The sequence below is a fragment of the Oncorhynchus gorbuscha genome, linkage group LG11 (assembly GCF_021184085.1).
Source record: "Oncorhynchus gorbuscha isolate QuinsamMale2020 ecotype Even-year linkage group LG11, OgorEven_v1.0, whole genome shotgun sequence".
Taxonomy (NCBI): domain Eukaryota; kingdom Metazoa; phylum Chordata; class Actinopteri; order Salmoniformes; family Salmonidae; genus Oncorhynchus; species Oncorhynchus gorbuscha.
The window spans coordinates 85,218,133-85,236,838 of NC_060183.1; the positions used below are offsets into that span (position 1 = coordinate 85,218,133).

Sequence of the window (18,706 nt, forward strand, 5' to 3'; positions counted from 1 at the left end):
TTGAGGAGAGTGCACATTTTTGAACATGAAAAGATATTAATAAACAAATTAGGCACGATTGGGTAGTCTTGATACAACATTTTGAACAGAAATACAATGGTTTATTGGATCAGTCTTAAACTTTGCACCTACACTGCTGCCATCTAGTGGCCAAAATCTAAATTGCACCTAGGCTGGAATAATACATAATGAACACAGCCTTTCTCTTGCATTTCAAAGATGACGGTACAAAACAAATTGTTGGTTTTTTCTTTGTATTTTTCTTTTACCAGATCTAATGTGTTATATTCTCCAACATTCCTTTCACATTTCCACAATCTTCAAAGTGTTTCCTTTCAAATGGCACCAAGAATATGCATATCCTTGCTTCAGGGCCTGAACTACAGGCAGTTAGATTTGGGTATGTCATTTTAGCTGAAAATTGAATAAAAGGGTCCGATCCTTAAGTTTCTTTAATGATGGTGTTGGAGTCGTGCCTGGCCATGCAGTATTGAGTGAACAGGGGGTACAGGAGGTGATGTAGTCATATATAAAGAGTAACAGCATAACAGAACACATTAGATCAACTGCAATCACACTCACACTCGTGGCTGCACAAAAAGAGCTATGAGCAAACTACACCCCAAAATATTCAAGGCTGTTTCAAGTTATCTAGAAGGGTGAGTGACTGTATCTGTGTAGTGTTTTGGCAGAGTGGATTTCCAAACGAATGCACACACAAGAGACACCCACATTAACCCACCCCCTCAAGACAACTCTCGTTTGGCTTCAGTCATGGCCCTTGGATTTCTTATTGACCAAGCTGAGAATATGAGCCCCCCTAGAATTCCATCACCAGGGGAACATGAATACAGCCTTCGGGATGGAAATAGTCTGAAGACTTATACAAGGGGACAACTCACATACCAATCAAATGTCAATCAATCACTGATAGACAGTTTTTTTCTTCTTACGGGTTGTTTCCAAAAACGGCACCCTATTGTCTACAATACTGATGAAAAGAATAAGGTTTCAGACGCAGAAACAGTTACCACAGCTCACCTGGTGCCGTCTTGCTGGTGAGGGTGAGTTTGGTGGGTGGCAGGCTCCCAGAGAGGCTGAGTTTGGCGGGCAGGCTGTTGGTCTTGTGCTTGTCCCTGGGGTTGATAGTCATCGTCTTGGGTCTGCCAGTCTGGTTGGCTCTGGGATCCGGTCCTGACCGCACCGATCCCAGTCTCTGCTTCTTCAGCTCTTTCTCTCTCTCTTGCGCCGCTCGGATCTCTTCCTCGATCATGGATAGAGTCCTCTGCTTCCGGGAGCGCAGCTTGAACGGCCCGGTGCTCTGCTCTGTCTCCTGGGCTCTGGTTGCTGCGGCTGTGCTGCGGAGCTCGGCCGCCTCGGAGTACTTAGAGAAGTAGCTGAACTGGTCCTTTTCACTCAGGGTCCGGGGCAGCTCTGGAGCCTGATAGGGCTCTATGGGACGGGGAGGGATGAGGACAGGAGTGCAGACTGGGACCGGGTCTGGGTTTAGGGCCAGTGAGCGACTGAGTGCGGACTGGACGAGGATCTTAGGACCCCCGGAGGAAGATCTCTGTGGAAGGGGGGCGTAGGTAGGTCTCTCCATCTGGACATAGGTAGGTCTCTCTACCTGGACATAGGTAGGTCTCTCTACCTGGGTTGGGAGGGGCTGGAGCTGGGGTGAAGGAGACTGATGTTGGGTTGGACTTGACTGGAACTGGGCTGGAGGTGACAGCGGCTGAGGTGATGCAGTTGACTGGTACTGGGGTGGAGCTGACTGGAGGGTCTGTAAGGGTGTTGGTGACTGCTGCAGTGGGCTTGGAGGTGAGTGGAGCTGCGGAGGTGGTGGAGAGTGGAGGTCTAGATGTGTGAGTGACTGATATTCTGTTGGTAGTGATGAAAGGTTCCCAGAAAATGGATGTAGAACGTCTGAGTGCCTCATCTGGAGGGGGGCCCTCTGCCACTCCTCACCCTGCTGAGACTGGTTCTGATTAATCAGGGCGTGCTGGATGATACTCTTCACCAGCATACCTGCATGGTACTCCAGTTCTTGCTCCGACAGACCCTGACTTCCCTCGTTCTGCTCCCCAGGGGACATGGTGGTGCCTCCCTCCATCTTTCCGTTGACGGGTGTAGTGGACTGTGGGGTGGAGGGGAAGGAGTACTCTCCCAGAGATGTCTCCCCCAGGTAGGAGGCCGACATGGTCTCATTTGACGCCCCGCTGTCGGATACGTTACTCATGCTGAAGTCTTTTGACAGGGTATCCAGCATAGAGTTATCCAGGGACCGCAGGGAAAGCTTGTCCAGCCCGGAGTCACATTCCTTGGGGTTGCAGGAGGACAGAAAGGCGCTGGGGATGTGGAGGGAGGAGGAATGATGCTGGAGGGACAGAGGATCCTTCTCATCATTTATGATGGTCATGACGGCCCTGGCGCAGGTAAAGTCTCCGTCTCTGTATATGTTCTCCATCGAGGCCTCCCTGGGGCCACTATTACTGGGCTCTCCCTGTCCCAGCCCCAGACCCCTCCCCACGGTAGAGGTGGGGGACCGGGACCCTTCTGGGCTGCAGTAGATCCTCTCTGTCCGGACTGTTGTGGTGGTTGTGTCGCTGTCCTCTAGTGGTGAGTCCTGGTAACTGCTGTAGCCCACAGTGACGTAATCGGAGGATCGCTCCACGTGGATCACGGTGTCTGGTGATCTGGAGAAAGGCTCGGCCGAGTTGGGAGCTGTGACCTGTGACCTCTCGGCTGCCTGCTGCCTTGCGTGTTCCATCTGGAGGAACTGCTTCCTGGCGGTAGAGAAGTCCATCTGCTCCACCAGGATGTCCTCCTTGGTGCTCTGGAAGAGCTCGGGCGTGTCGCGGCCAGCCTCAGTGTCAGCATTAGGGTCCAAGGTCATGGAGTACTGGGCGTACAGCTGGGACATCCCACCAGTGAACTCTGACCTCCTCTGCTGCTTCCTCTCCTCGTACTTCCTGTGTGACTCTAGTTTGTCTGGCTCAAGCTCCTCCTCCAGACTCTTCTCCTGAGGAGGGTTCCACCACTTTGTCCCCATGTCTGGGTTCTTCTTTACCGCCTGGCCCCTGATCAGCTCCAACCTCTCCCTCTCGAGCTCTACCACCTCCTCAGAGGGACGCACCTTCTTCACGCGCACTTCCTTCTCACACGGGTCGAACAGCTTGGACGGCTTCTTCTCCTCCTGGAAGGCCCGCAGCTCGAAACGAGCTTCCTTCTTGATGGTGGTCATAGTGGGGGATATTGTCTCTCCTCCCTGCTTCCTGTAGTTCTCCTGCTTTCCCCCATTGGCCCAGAGTGGCCGTTGGGCCTGGTATTATTGGTATTGTTGGTGTAATTGACATCCTGGTGTCCAATGAAGATAGTCTGCTTTCTCCCCTCTACTATGACCTCATGGCATGTTGTGTCTGTGTTGGAGATGTTGACAGATGGTCCAGTCCCGTCAATGTTGACCACCCTGGGGTGTTTCTCAGTGGTCGCCATCCCATTAGAGGGTGATGGCGTGGTATCAACCCCGGGGTCACAGCAGTTAGCGTCCAACACCTCATCTAGGTAGGCTATCTCATGAGCTACCTCAATGTCCAGGGGTTTGGGCTGGTGTTTGTTGCCCTGGCCGTTGAGCCCTTGGCTGGGGTAGCAGCTCTCAGGGTGGGCCACCACCTCCATGGTGCTGGTGGTTGTACTGCTGTCTCCTCCAAGCGCTGAGATCACACTAACAGAGTTGAGGAAACCGACACTCTTTCTCTCCGTTCTGTCTCTCTTCAGATCACCACTGCCATCCTCTGATGCCTTGGAGGACTTCTGGAAGACAAAGAGTGTTAGATTATTATTGTTCTGTCTTGGCAATGAATGTACAGTGGATGTGTCCAAAATGGACCCCTATTCTCTTTATAGAGCTCTATTTTACATTTGGGATACTTTTCTTTATCAGATAGCATTTCTGAAAGAATAAATATCAATTAATTTTTATTCTGTCCGGGCGTGGCGTAGCATAGCAGTACTTAGCATCAGTTAATCAGGTTGTAGCATAGCAGTACTTAGCATCAGTTAATCAGGTTGTAGCATAGCAGTACTTAGCATCAGTTAATCAGGTTGTAGCATAGCAGTACTTAGCATCAGTTAATCAGGTTGTAGCATAGCAGTACTTAGCATCAGTTAACCAGGTTGTAGCATAGCAGTACTTAGAATCAGTTAATCAGGTTGTAGCATAGCAGTATTTAGCATCAGTTAATCAGGTTGTAGCATAGCAGTACTTAGCATCAGTTAATCAGGGCGTAGCATAGCAGTATTTAGCATCAGTTAATCAGGGAGTAACATAGCAGTATTTAGCATCAGTTAATCCGGTTTTGGGGAAGAACATGAGAAACTAAACCACTTCTTCTATTTGAAACCAAACAGGAAGTACTGTGAATAATGAAGAGAATGAAATCCCATAACATTTAATGTTGTCAGAATGTTCACTTATATGCTGAAGATATGCTGATGATATGCTGATGATATGCTGATGACATGGTCCTGTGTAGCTCAGTTGGTTTTGGAGCATGGCGCCACTTGTAAAACCAAACAGGGTACTGTGGGTTGAAATCCCCGGGACCACCCATGTTGTCAGAATGTATGCACATGCATGACTGTAAGTCGACATGCTGATAAAAGCTGATGATATGCTGAATATGGATATATATACATGCTGATGATATGCTGATGATATCCATGTGTAACTCTGTGTTGTTGTTTGTGTCGAACTGCTTTGCGCTTTATCTTGTCCAGGTCACAGTTGTAAATGAGAACGTGTTCTCAACTGGCCTACCTGGTTAAATAAAGGTGAAATGCAGTATATGAATTACAAACACTTGTACAGATATCTAATATCCAAGCACAGTCAACTACTACAAGTTATTTGCAATAAGAGACATTCCTGAGGAGGAAATGCTCCTAAAACGGAGAATAAAATCCATATTTCACAAAAACACTTTATCTTCTATTGAGATTAGACATGGTTAAAATTCAACAGTCTGGGGCTGAAAGGAAGACCCCTCTGTCTGTGTGTCTGTCTGTGTGTGTGTGTGTGTGTGTGTGTGTGTGTGTGTCTCTCTCTCGTGTGTGTGTGTATGTGTCTCTCTCGTGTGTGTGTATGTGTGAGTGTGTATCTCTCGTGTGTGTGTGTGTGTGTGTGTGTCTCTCTCGTGTGTGTGTATGTGTCTCTCTCGTGTGTGTGTGTATGTGTCTCTCTCGTGTGTGTGTGTATGTGTCTCTCTCGTGTGTGTGTGTGTGTGTGTGTGTGTGTGTGTGTGTATCTCTCGTATGTGTGTGTGTGTGTGTGTCTCTCTGTGTGTGTGTGTGTGTGTGTGTGTATCTCTCGTGTGTGTGTGTGTGTGTGTGTGTGTCTCTCTCTCTCGTGTGTGTGTGTGTGTGTGTCTCTCTCTCGTGTGTGTGTGTGTGTGTGTCTCTCTCGTGTGTGTGTGTGTGTGTGTGTATGTGTCTCTCTCGTGTGTGTGTGTGTGTGTCTCTCTCGTGTGTGTGTGTGTGTGTGTGTCTCTCTCGTGTGTGTGTGTGTGTGTATGTGTCTCTCTCGTGTGTGTGTGTGTGTATGTGTCTCTCTCGTGTGTGTGTGTGTGTCTCTCTCGTGTGTGTGTGTGTGTGTGTGTGTATGTGTCTCTCTCGTGTGTGTGTGTGTGTGTGTGTGTGTCTCTCTCGTGTGTGTGTGTGTGTGTGTGTGTGTCTCTCTCGTGTGTGTGTGTGTGTGTGTCTTTGATGTTCTGTGACCCTGAATGCTACAGCAGCGTCTTCCTCTGGATGTCAACACATCTACACAGCTACAAAAGGGGCCCTAAAACACACACACACACACACACACACACACACACACACACACACACACACACACACACACACACACACACACACACACACACACACACACACACACACACACAGCTCAAGGCCAAACTCTATCAGCCTGAGTTGATAATGACATTAACAGTCATGTGAAACTCGTCAGTCACACAACACAGAAATCACCCACGTTAATGTAGCCTAGCTTCAGTAGATGGAACATCACCCACGTTAATGTAGCCTAGCTTCAGTAGATGGAACATCACCCACGTTAATGTAGCCTAGCTTCAGTAGATGGAATATCACCCACGTTAATGTAGCCTAGCTCCAGTAGATGGAACATCACCCACGTTAATGTAGCCTAGCTCCAGTAGATGGAACATCACCCACGTTAATGTAGCCTAGCTTCAGTAGATGGAACATCACCCACGTTAATGTAGCCTAGCTTCAGTAGATGGAACATCACCCACGTTAATGTAGCCTAGCTTCAGTAGATAGAACATCACCCACGTCAATGTAGCCTAGCTTCAGTAGATGGAACATCACCCACGTTAATGTAGCCTAGCTTCAGTAGATGGAACATCACCCACGTTAATGTAGCCTAGCTTCAGTAGATGGAACATCACCCACGTCAATGTAGCCTAGCTTCAGTAGATGGAACATCACCCACGTCAATGTAGCCTAGCTTCAGTAGATGGAACATCACCCACGTTAATGTAGCCTAGCTTCAGTAGATAGAACATCACCCACGTTAATGTAGCCTAGCTTCAGTAGATGGAACATCACCCACGTTAATGTAGCCTAGCTTCAGTAGATGGAACATCACCCACGTCAATGTAGCCTAGCTTCAGTAGATGGAACATCACCCACGTTAATGTAGCCTAGCTTCAGTAGATGGAACATCACCCACATCAATGTAGCCTAGCTTCAGTAGATGGAACATCACCCACGTCAATGTAGCCTCGACCATGGTTTGACATTGAGAGAGAGGCTGGGCAGACCATGTGGTCAACCATGGTTTGACCATGAGAGAGAAGCTGGGCAGACCATGTGGTCAACCATGGTTTGACCATGACAGAGAAGCTGGGCAGACCATGTGGTCAACCATGGTTTGACCATGAGAGAGAAGCTGGGCAGACCATGTGGTCAACCATGGTTTGACCATGACAGAGAAGCTGGGCAGACCATGTGGTCAACCATGGTTTGACCATGAGAGAGAAGCTGGGCAGACCATGTGGTCAACCATGGTTTGACATTGAGAGAGAGGCTGGGCAGACCATGTGGTCAACCATGGTTTGACCATGAGAGAGAAGCTGGGCAGACCATGTGGTCAACCATGGTTTGACCATGAGAGAGAAGCTGGGCAGACCATGTGGTCAACCATGGTTTGACCATGAGAGAGAAGCTGGGCAGACCATGTGGTCAACCATGGTTTGACCATGAGAGAGAGGCTGGGCAGACCATGTGGTCAACCATGGTTTGACCATGAGAGAGAAGCTGGGCAGACCATGTGGTCAACCATGGTTTGACCATGAGAGAGAAGCTGGGCAGACCATGTGGTCAACCATGGTTTGACCATGAGAGAGAAGCTGGGTAGACCATGTGGTCAACCATGGTTTGACCATGAGAGAGAAGCTGGGCAGACCATGTGGTCAACCATGCAGAGAGTGCAGCTCAATCTGAGCCGCTTCCTTCCATCATCCGGACGTTCCAAAATGAGAAGAGGTTTGTACTGCAGACATTGGACCTCTCTGCTACTTTTACTACTTGACAGTAGTACAACATAAAGCACAGTAAAGACTGTAGATTACAATACATACAGGAACATGCTGACCACACTGCTCGTGTCTCATCGCTCAAGCGTTGAAAAGTAAATGTACACATACAGTGGCATGAACCCCATTCTTGTTTAGTGTTTTACGTATTGTAGACTCGTCAACAGAGATGTTAGTATGTTACAGAGATGTTAGCATGTCCCAGAGATTTCTGTAAGTCTTTAGCTGACACTCTAGGATTCTTCTTAACCTCACTGAACATTCTGTGCTGTGCTCTTGCAGTCATCTTTGCAGGACGTTTCTCCGTTTATAGACAATGTGTCTTACCTTGGACTGATGAACATCAAGGCTTTTAGAGATACTTTTGAAACCCTTTCCAGCTTTATGCAAGTCAACAATTCTTAATCTTATGTCTTCTGAGATGTCTTTTGTTCGAGGCAAGGTTCACATCAGGCACTGCTTCTCGTGAATAGCAAACTCATGTTTTGTGAGTGTTTTTTAACGGGCAAGGCAGCTCTAACCAACATCTCCAATCTCATCTCATTGATTGGCCTCCAGGTTAGCTGACTCCTGACTCCAATTAGCTTTTGGAGAAGTCATTAGCCTAGGGGTTCACATGCTTTTTCCAACCTACACTGTGAATGTGTGACAAGAAAAATACTAATTTGTGTGTTATTACTTTAAGCAGACTGTGTTTGTCTATTGTTGTGACTAAGATGAAGATCAGATCACATTTTATGACCAATGTATTCAGGAATCCAGGTAATTCCAAAGGGTTCACATCATTTTTCTTGCCACTGTACATTGTTATTCAATCATTTCATCAATAATCAATGTCAACAAGCATCTGTGTAGCCAGGAGCTAAAATAAAACTTGGTTCTATTTGTGATGCTCAACTCGTTGCAAGTCCGGCCTCTCCCATCTCCTCATTGGTTTATAGGAGAATATACCCACGTCCCATCTCCTCATTGGTTTATAGGAGAATATACCCACGTCCCATCTCCTCATTGGTTTATAGGAGCATATACCCACGTGCCATCTCCTCATTGGTTTATAGGTGTATATACCCACGTCCCATCTCCTCATTGGTTTATAGGAGCATATACCCACGTCCCATCTCCTCATTGGTTTATAGGAGAATATACCCACGTCCCATCTCCTCATTGGTTTATAGGAGTATATACCCACGTCCCATCTCCTCATTGGTTTATAGGAGTATATACCCACGTCCCATCTCCTCATTGGTTTAAAGGAGTATATACCCACGTCCCATCTCCTCATTGGTTTAAAGGAGCATGTACCCACGTGGGTGATAGAAAGGTCCACCCTCCAGTCCAGTTGATAAAGTACGTCCACGTCACATGGTTACAGTAACAAAACCTGCTGCAACACAAGCTTCTACATCTGCCCACACAACCTAGAGCCCCAAGCACTTTACACGCTTCCAGCAACACACTTCCCTCCTCTCTCTCCTTCCCTTCTCTCTCCCCATCCCTCCTCTCTCCCCTTCCCTCATCTCTCTCCTTCCCTCATCTCTCTCCTCTTCCCTCCACTCTCTCCTCTTCCCTCATCTCTCTCCTTCCCTCATCTCTCTCCTCTTCCCTCCTCTCTCCTCTTCCCTCCTCTCTCCCCTTCCCTCATCTCTCCCCTTCCCTCATCTCTCTCCTCTTCCCTCATCTCTCTCCTCTTCCCTCCTCTCTCCCCTTCCCTCATCTCTCTCCTCTTCCCTCCACTCTCTCCTCTTCCCTCATCTCTCTCCCCTTCCCTCCTCTCTCTCCCCATCCCCCCTCTCTCCTCTTCTCTCCTCTCTCTCCCCTTCCCTCCTCTCTCCTCTCTCTCCCCTTCCCTCCTCTCTCCTCTCTCTCCCCTTTCTCCCCATCTCTCCTCTTCCCTCCACATCCCTCCTCTCTCCTCTTCCCTCCACTCTCTCCCCTTTCCACCTCCCTCTCCCCTTCCCTCCTCTCTCTCCCCTTCCCTCATCTCTCTCCCCTTCCCTCATCTCTCTCCCCTTCCCTCATCTCTCTCCCCTTCCCTCATCTCTCTCCCCTTCCCTCCTCTCTCTCCCTTTCCCTCCTCTCTCTCCCCTTCCCTCATCTCTCTCCCCTTCCCTCATCTCTCTCCCCTTCCCTCATCTCTCTCCCACACCCTCCTCTCTCTCCCTTTCCCTCCTCTCTCTCCCTTTCCCTCCTCTCTCTCCCTTTCCCTCCTCCCTCTCTCCCTTTCCCTCCTCCCTCTCTCCCTTTCCCTCCTCCCTCTCCCCTTCCCTACTCTCTCCCTTTCCCTCCTCTCTCTCCCTCCTCCCTCTCTCCCTTTCCCTCTCTCCCTTTCCCTCCTCCCTCTCCCCTTCCCTACTCTCTCTCCCTCCTCCCTCTCTCCCTTTCCCTCCTCTCTCTCCCTTTCCCTCCTCCCTCTCTCTCCCTTTCCCTCCTCCCTCTCTCCCTTTCCCTCCTCCCTCTCCCCTTCCCTACTCTCTCCCTTTCCCTCCTCTCTCTCCCCTTCCCTCCTCTCTCTCCCCTTTCCACCTCCCTCCCCCTTTCCTGTAAGTGATCCCCTCATGGCTGATAAGCCTAGATGTCCCTGACCAATGTGCTGTTAGATGGACAGCTAGCTGTGAAACAGAGCAGGGACAGCCACGTACAGATAGAGAGAAAGACATCACTCACCACTGATGATAACAGACTAGCAGAATAATAGACTAGCTAGCTCTTCTAGGAAACACAATATCAAGCTCTACCATGAACACCACGGACGTTTCTTTACTTCTTTACAGAGAACATAGAGATGACTAGTTATAACATGGAGAGACTGTTACAATACTGTTATTACAACTGATTTACTGGGATCAAAATAAACCATACAGGAAGCTTTTTCATTTTTTAGAAGAGACAGATGAAAAGTCAGGTTGAAGTCAAACTAATAGTTTGATCTGAAGTCTATGAAGGTGGTAAAAATAACATCATGAAGAGGAGAGAAGGATGATTGTGGTGGTATTGGTCCTCTGACTGACTGGTATTGGTCCTCTGACTGACTGGTATTGGTCCTCTGACTGACTGGTATTGGTCCTCTGACTGACTGGTATTGGTCCTCTGACTGACTGGTATTGACTGACTGACTGGTATTGGTCCTCTGACTGACTGGTATTGGTCCTCTGACTGACTGGTATTGGTCCTCTGACTGACTGGTATTGACTGACTGACTGGTATTGGTCCTCTGACTGACTGGTATTGACTGACTGACTGGTATTGGTCCTCTGACTGGTATTGACTGACTGACTGGTATTGGTCCTCTGACTGACTGGTATTGACTGACTGACTGGTATTGGTCCTCTGTCTGACTGGTATTGGTCCTCTGACTGACTGGTATTGGTCCTCTGACTGACTGGTATTGGTCCTCTGACTGACTGGTATTGACTGACTGACTGGTATTGGTCCTCTGACTGACTGGTATTGGTCCTCTGACTGGTATTGACTGACTGACTGGTATTGGTCCTCTGACTGACTGGTATTGGTCCTCTGACTGACTGGTATTGACTGACTGACTGGTATTGGTCCTCTGACTGACTGGTATTGACTGACTGACTGGTATTGACTGACTGACTGGTATTGGTCCTCTGTCTGACTGGTATTGGTCCTCTGACTGACTGGTATTTGTCCTCTGTCTGACTGGTATTGGTCCTCTGACTGACTGGTATTGGTCCTCTGACTGACTGGTATTGGTCCTCTGACTGACTGGTATTGGTCCTCTGACTGACTGGTATTGGTCCTCTGACTGACTGGTATTGGTCCTCTGACTGACTGGTATTGGTCTTCTGTCTGACTGGTATTGGTCCTCTGTCTGACTGGTATTGGTCCTCTGACTGACTGGTATTGGTCCTCTGACTGACTGGTATTGGTCTTCTGTCTGACTGGTATTGGTCCTCTCACTGACTGGTATTACTATATTTAGTAGTATTACTCTACCACTATATTAATATTCTACTAGTAGTATTACTCTACCACTATATTAATATTCTACTAGTAGTATTACTCTACATCTATATTAATATTCTACTAGTAGTATTACTCTACATCTATATTAATATTCTACTAGTAGTATTACTCTACCACTATGACTATATTAATATTCTACTAGTAGTATTACTCTACATCTATATTAATATTCTACTAGTAGTATTACTCTACCACTATGACTATATTAATATTCTACTAGTAGTATTACTCTACCACTATATTAATATTCTACTAGTAGTATTACTCGTGTCCTCGTGTGTAAAAGACCAGCCAGCTAACTGCAGTACTTACCCTGCCTAATGATAGCTGTTGTCCTGTTTCCCCTCTGTCCTTGTGTGTAAAAGACCAGCCAACTAGCTGCAGTACTTACCCTGCCTAATGATAGCTGTTGTCCTGTTTCCCCTCTGTCCTTGTGTGTAAAAGACCAGCCAACTAGCTGCAGTACTTACCCTGCCTAATGATAGCTGTTGTCCTGTTTCCTCTCTGCCAGAGCCTTTTCCTTTCCTGTACAATAGCCCTCCTCTTTTTCCTCTCCTTCCACAATGCCTCTTCTCTCCCCGTCACATTCCTCTCCTGCCCCTGCCTCTCTCCAAGCCGTGATGTCATGGGCGCGCAGGCAAAGAGGCGGAGGGTCTGGCTTAACAAGAGTGTGTTCCCTCTCTTCCCCCTCTCCTCCTCCCTTCACCTTCCCTCTCTCCCCTCTTCCCTCTCTCCTCCCTCTCCCCTCTCCTCCCTCCTCCTCCCCTCCCTCTCCCCTCTCTTCCCCCTCTCCTCCCTCTCTCCCCTCTCTCCCCTCTCCTCCCTCTCCCCTCTCCTCCCTCCCTCCTCTTCCCTCTCTCCCCTCCTCCTCCCTCCCTCCTCTTCCCTCTCTCCCCTCTCCTCCCTCCCTCCTCTCCCTCTCTCCCCTCTCCTCCCTCCCTCCTCTTCCCTCTCTCCCCTCTCCTCCCTCTCCCCTCTATCTCCAGAAGACAGAACCCCCTCCAGATAAAGATCCTCTCTGTATAGGAGAGCGAAGGCCCTTAAACAGCCCTCCACACCCTAACCCCCCTCTCTGTGAGGGCCCTTAAACGGCCCTCCACACCCTAACCCCCCCACACGCCCAAAACATCCAGCCCTGTGGTCTCCCTTCCTCCCTGTGTAGGAGCTTGTGAGCCAGACCCTCCCCCTTCCTCCGTAGCAGGCTGGACTGGGCACGCTGTCACAGCTTCGCTCTCCATGATGAGGAAAGGGGGAGGAGGATACAGATTGGGCTGGGAGTGGGACAGTCAACTCAAAGGCATTTTCCCATTTTCCTCCGGCCACATTGACCAAAATACTTTGCCTTCTGTTTCAGTGTAATGTTGTGTATTGAGGACTGCTATGCTCCATGGTATCAGACAGGAAAGGTGTGTTTTGTTTATCAGTGTTGTGCTGGGTGATGAGATCAGCAGTAACCAATGCCTCCGTCCGTCTCACCTCTGCTCTCCTCTCTCCTGTCCGGTCTTCTCCTGGCTCAGATAAGGTGTCAGGTGACTAAGTGGGAGCTGGTGTGTGTGTGTTCACTTTCTATTTGAATTGCAGATTCACTTTCACTGCCTCTAATCTAAATTCCAGGTTCACTTTCACTGCCTCTAATCTAAATTCCAGCTTCACTTTCACTGCCTCTAATCTAAATTCCAGCTTCACTTTCACTGCCTCTAATCTAAATTCCAGCTTCACTTTCACTGCCTCTAATCTAAATTCCAGCTTCACTTTCACTGCCTCTAATCTAAATTCCAGCTTCACTTTCACTGCCTCTAATCTAAATTCCAGCTTCACTTTCACTGCCTCTAATCTAAATTCCAGCTTCACTTTCACTGCCTCTAATCTACGTTTCAGCTTCACTTTGAGTTTCCTTACCTCTCTGCTACGGAACAGAGATAGTTATATTCCATGTGGAAGAACACACGTCATCATGACTAACTCTAACGTGTTGAACCACACTGAGTGGACAAAACATTAAGAACGCCTGCTCTTTCCATTGACACAGACTGACCAGGTGAATCCAGGTGAACTCTATGATCTCTTATTGATATGTCACCTGTTAAATCCACTTCAAATCAGTGTAGAAGAAGGGAAGGAGACAAGGTTCATTAAAGAAGGATTTTTATGACTCGGGACAATTGAGACATGTATTGTGTATGTGTGCCATTCAGAGACTGTATAGACAAGACAAAATATTGAAGTGCCTTTGAACGAGGTTTGGTAGTAGGTGCCAGGCGCACCGATTTGCGTCAATGAATGACAACAAACACTTCATTGAAGAATCTCTACTGTTGACCAATCACCGACGAAGGGGCGTAGACTGTGATTATCGAATTTCGACAAGCCTCAAGAAAAAGAAATATATAGTTTGCTCAAACGGGTAATAAAAAAAATTAAAAAAACCTGCTGTACACCAGAACTAACGCAATATGTCCCAAAATGGTCATAATATGTCCCAAAATGGTCAGAATATGTCCCAAAATGGTCAGAATATGTCCCAAAATGGTCAGAATATGTCCCAAAATGGTCCTAATATGTCCCACAATGGTCCTAATATGTCCCACAATGGTCCTAATATGTCCCAAAATGGTCCTAATATGTCCCAAAATGGTCCTAATATGTCCCAAAATGGTCCTAATATGTCCCAAAATGGTCCTAATATGTCCCAAAATGGTCCTAATATGTCCCAAAATGGTCCTAATATGTCCCAAAATGGTCCTAATATGTCCCAAAATGGTCATAATATGTCCCAAAATGGTCATAATATGTCCCAAAATGGTCCTAATATATACACAAACTGTTTGGACTGCGAAGAATACAGGTAAACTCCACTGTAACGTGTTAACGCACTGAAGCAGGGAGAGACAACATGTCTGTCACAGAAGAGGGGATCTGGGACAGCGACCTTCTTGGTTACAGAATCCACAAGTTCCTGCTCGTTAGCAAGAACAACACGCTACTAATTAGTGTCTTTTAAAGTCCTTTTAAAATAGATACTCAGCTATAAATGTATAAATGTTTTTTTTTTTAAGTTACTGTTTAAAACGTATTTAGTCACATGATTTCCACATTGGAACAACAGTGAATAGTATTGCAGTCGGCATCACCACCTTAGAGCCAGTAAACCAGCGTGCATCACCACCTTAGAGCCAGTCATGCCAGCGTGCATCACCACCTTAGAGCCAGTCATGCCAGCGTGCATCACCACCTTAGAGCCAGTCATGCCAGCGTGCAGTGTCACCTTAGAGCCAGTCATGCCAGCTGAGTGAGGGGAGAGGGGACCTCAAGCACCAGAACTCACCGAGGAACACCAGGAGGACAAGGGGAACCAAAATAAATGACCAGACTAAAACTGGGAAATTTAGGAATGCTTATTTTCTTCACCTCACTGTTAGGAACACAGTCACACAACACAACCTAGACACAGGAAACTACACAACACAACACGGCCTAGACACAGGAAACTACACAACACAACACGGCCTAGATACAGGAAACTACACAACACAACACGGCCTAGACACAGGAAACTGCACAACACAACATGGCCTAGACACAGGAAACTACACAACACAACACGGCCTAGATACAGTAAACTACACAACACAACACGGCCTAGACACAGGAAACTACACAACATGGCCTAGACACAGGAAACTACACAACACAACATGGCCTAGACACAGGAAACTACACAACACAACACGGCCTAGACACAGGAAACTACACAACACAACATGGCCTAGACACAGGAAACTACACAACACAACACGGCCTAGACACAGGAAACTACACAACATGGTCTAGACACAGGAAACTACACAACACAACATGGCCTAGACACAGGAAACTACCCAACACAACATGACCTAGACACAGGAAACTACACAACACAACATGGCCTAGACACAGGAAACTACACAACACAACATGGCCTAGACACAGGAAACTACACAACATGGCCTAGATACAGGAAACTACACAACACAACACAACACAACCTAGACACAGGAAACTACACAACACAACATGGCCTAGACACAGGAAACTACACAACACAACCTAGATACAGGAAACTACACAACATGGCCTAGACACTGGAAACTACACAACACAACATGGCCTAGATACAGGAAACTACCCAACACAACATGACCTAGACACAGGAAACTACACAACACGACATGGCCTAGACACAGGAAACTACCCAACACAACATGGCCTAGACACAGGAAACTACACAACACAACACAACCTAGATACAGGAAACTACACAACACAACATGGCCTAGACACAGGAAACTACACAACACAACACAACCTAGATACAGGAAACTACACAACATGGCCTAGACACTGGAAACTACACAACACAACATGGCCTAGATACAGGAAACTCCCCAACACAACATGGCCTAGACACAGGAAACTACACAACACAACACGGCCTAGACACAGGAAACTAAACTACACAACACAACATGGCCTAGATACAGGAAACTACACAACACAACATGGCCTAGATACAGGAAACTACACAACACAACATGGCCTAGACACAGGAAACTAAACAGCACAACATGGCCTAGATACTGGAAACTAAACTACACAACATGACCTAGATACTGGAAACTAAACTACACAACATGGCCTGGATACTGGAAACTAAACTACACAACATGGCCTAGATACTGGAAACTAAACTACACAACATGACCTAGATAATGGAAACTAAACTACACAACATGGCCTAGATACAGGAAACTACACAACATGGTCTGGATACTGGAAACTAAACTACACAACATGACCTAGATACTGGAAACTAAACTACACAACATGGCCTAGATACAGGAAACTACACAACATGGCCTAGATACTGGAAACTAAACTACACAACATGGCCTAGATACAGGAAACTACACAACATGGCCTAGATACTGGAAACTAAACTACACAACATGGCCTAGATACAGGAAACTACACAACACAACAAATTAATGTATGTTCACCGGATTTTCAAAGAGATGCGTGTGCCCTCTCCTGTACTCCCTGTTCACCCATGACTGCGTGGCCACGCACGCCTCCAACTCAATCATCAAGTTTGCGGACGACACAACAGTGGTAGGCTTGATTACCAACAACGACGAGACGGCCTACAGGGAGGAGGTGAGGGCCCTCGGAGTGTGGTGTCAGGAAAATAACCTCACACTCAACGTCAACAAAACTAAGGAGATGATTGTGGACTTCAGGAAACAGCAGAGGAAACACCCCCCTATCCACATCGATGGAACAGTAGTGGAGAGGGTAGCAAGTTTTAAGTTCCTCGGCATACACATCACAGACAAACTGAATTGGTCCACTCACACTGACAGCGTCGTGAAGAAGGCGCAGCATCGCCTCTTCAACCTCAGGAGGCTGAAGAAATTCGGCTTGTCACCAAAAGCACTCACAAACTTCTACAGATGCACAATCGAGAGCATCCTGGCGGGCTGTATCACCGCCTGGTACGGCAACTGCTCCGCCCTCAACCGTAAGGCTCTCCAGAGGGTAGTGAAGTCTGCACAACGCATCACCGGGGGCAAACTACCTGCCCTCCAGGACACCTACACCACCCGATGTTACAGGAAGGCCATAAAGATCATCAAGGACATCAACCACCCGAGCCACTGCCTGTTCACCCAGCTATCATCGAGAAGGCGAGGTCAGTACAGGTGCATCAAAGCTGGGACCGAGAGACTGAAAAACAGCTTCTATCTCAAGGCAATCAGACTGTTAAACAGCCACCACTAACATTGAGTGGCTGCTGCCAACACGCTGTCATTGACACTGACCCAACTCCAGCCACTTTAATAATGGGAATTGATTGGAAATGATGTAAATATATCACTAGCCACTTTATACAATGCTACCTTATATAATGTTACTTACCCTACATTATTCATCTCATATGCATACGTATATACTGTACTCTATATCATCGACTGCATCCTTATGTAATACATGTATCACTAGCCACTTTAACTATGCCACTTTGTTTACTTTGTCTACATACTCATCTCATATGTATATACTGTACTCGATACCATCTACTGTATGCTGCCCTGTACCATCACTCATTCATATATCCTTATGTACATATTCTTTATCCCCTTACACTGTGTATACGACAGTAGTTTGGAATTGTTAGTTAGATTACTTGTTGGTTATTACTGCATTGTCGGAACTAGAAGCACAAGCATTTCGCTACACTCGCATTAACATCTGCTAACCATGTGTATGTGACAAATTTGATTTGATTTGATTTGGTGTGTCTTCGTGTGTGTCAGAAAGAAATTGGGTCAGAGCAGATAGATCAATTAATGAGCACAGGGCCCTTTGGCTTCTGATTATACTGTGTTGACCATCCCCTGATTATACTGTGTTGACCATCCCCTGATTATACTGTGTTGACCCTCCCCTGATTATACTGTGTTGACCATCCCCTGATTATACTGTGTTGACCATCCCCTGATTATACTGTGTTGACCATCCCCTGATTATACTGTGTTGACCATCCCCTGATTATACTGTGTTGACCATCCCCTGATTATACTGTGTTGACCATCCCATGATTATACTGTGTTGACCATCCCCTGATTATACTGTGTTGACCATCCCCTGATTATACTGTGTTGACCATCCCATGATTATACTGTGTTGACTCTCCCCTGATTATACTGTGTTGACCATCCCCTGATTATACTGTGTTGACCATCCCCTGATTATACTGTGTTGACCATCCCCTGATTATACTGTGTTGACCATCCCCTGATTATACTGTGTTGACCATCCCCTGATTATACTGTGTTGACCATCCCCTGATTATACTGTGTTGACCATCCCATGATTATACTGTGTTGACCATCCCCTGATTATACTGTGTTGACCATCCCCTGATTATACTGTGTTGACCATCCCCTGATTGTACCGGCTCCGACTCTTGACTTATGTAACAGGGCTGGCAAACTGTTACAGACTACAAAGGGAAGCACAGCCGAGAGCTGCCCAGTGACACGAGCCTACCAGATGAG

At 47.1% G+C, this 18,706-nt stretch overlaps 1 protein-coding gene across 1 annotated transcript in view; it reads right to left on the reverse strand.

Annotated features, from left to right (window-relative positions):
- Positions 1 to 18,706, reverse strand: part of LOC123989574 (A-kinase anchor protein 2-like) — an 88,434-nt gene that overhangs the window by 12,820 nt on the left and 56,908 nt on the right. The window contains 2 exon segments of the mRNA XM_046290692.1: positions 1,042 to 3,253; positions 3,256 to 3,813. Coding sequence (XP_046146648.1) covers positions 1,042 to 3,253; positions 3,256 to 3,813 — 2,770 coding nt within the window.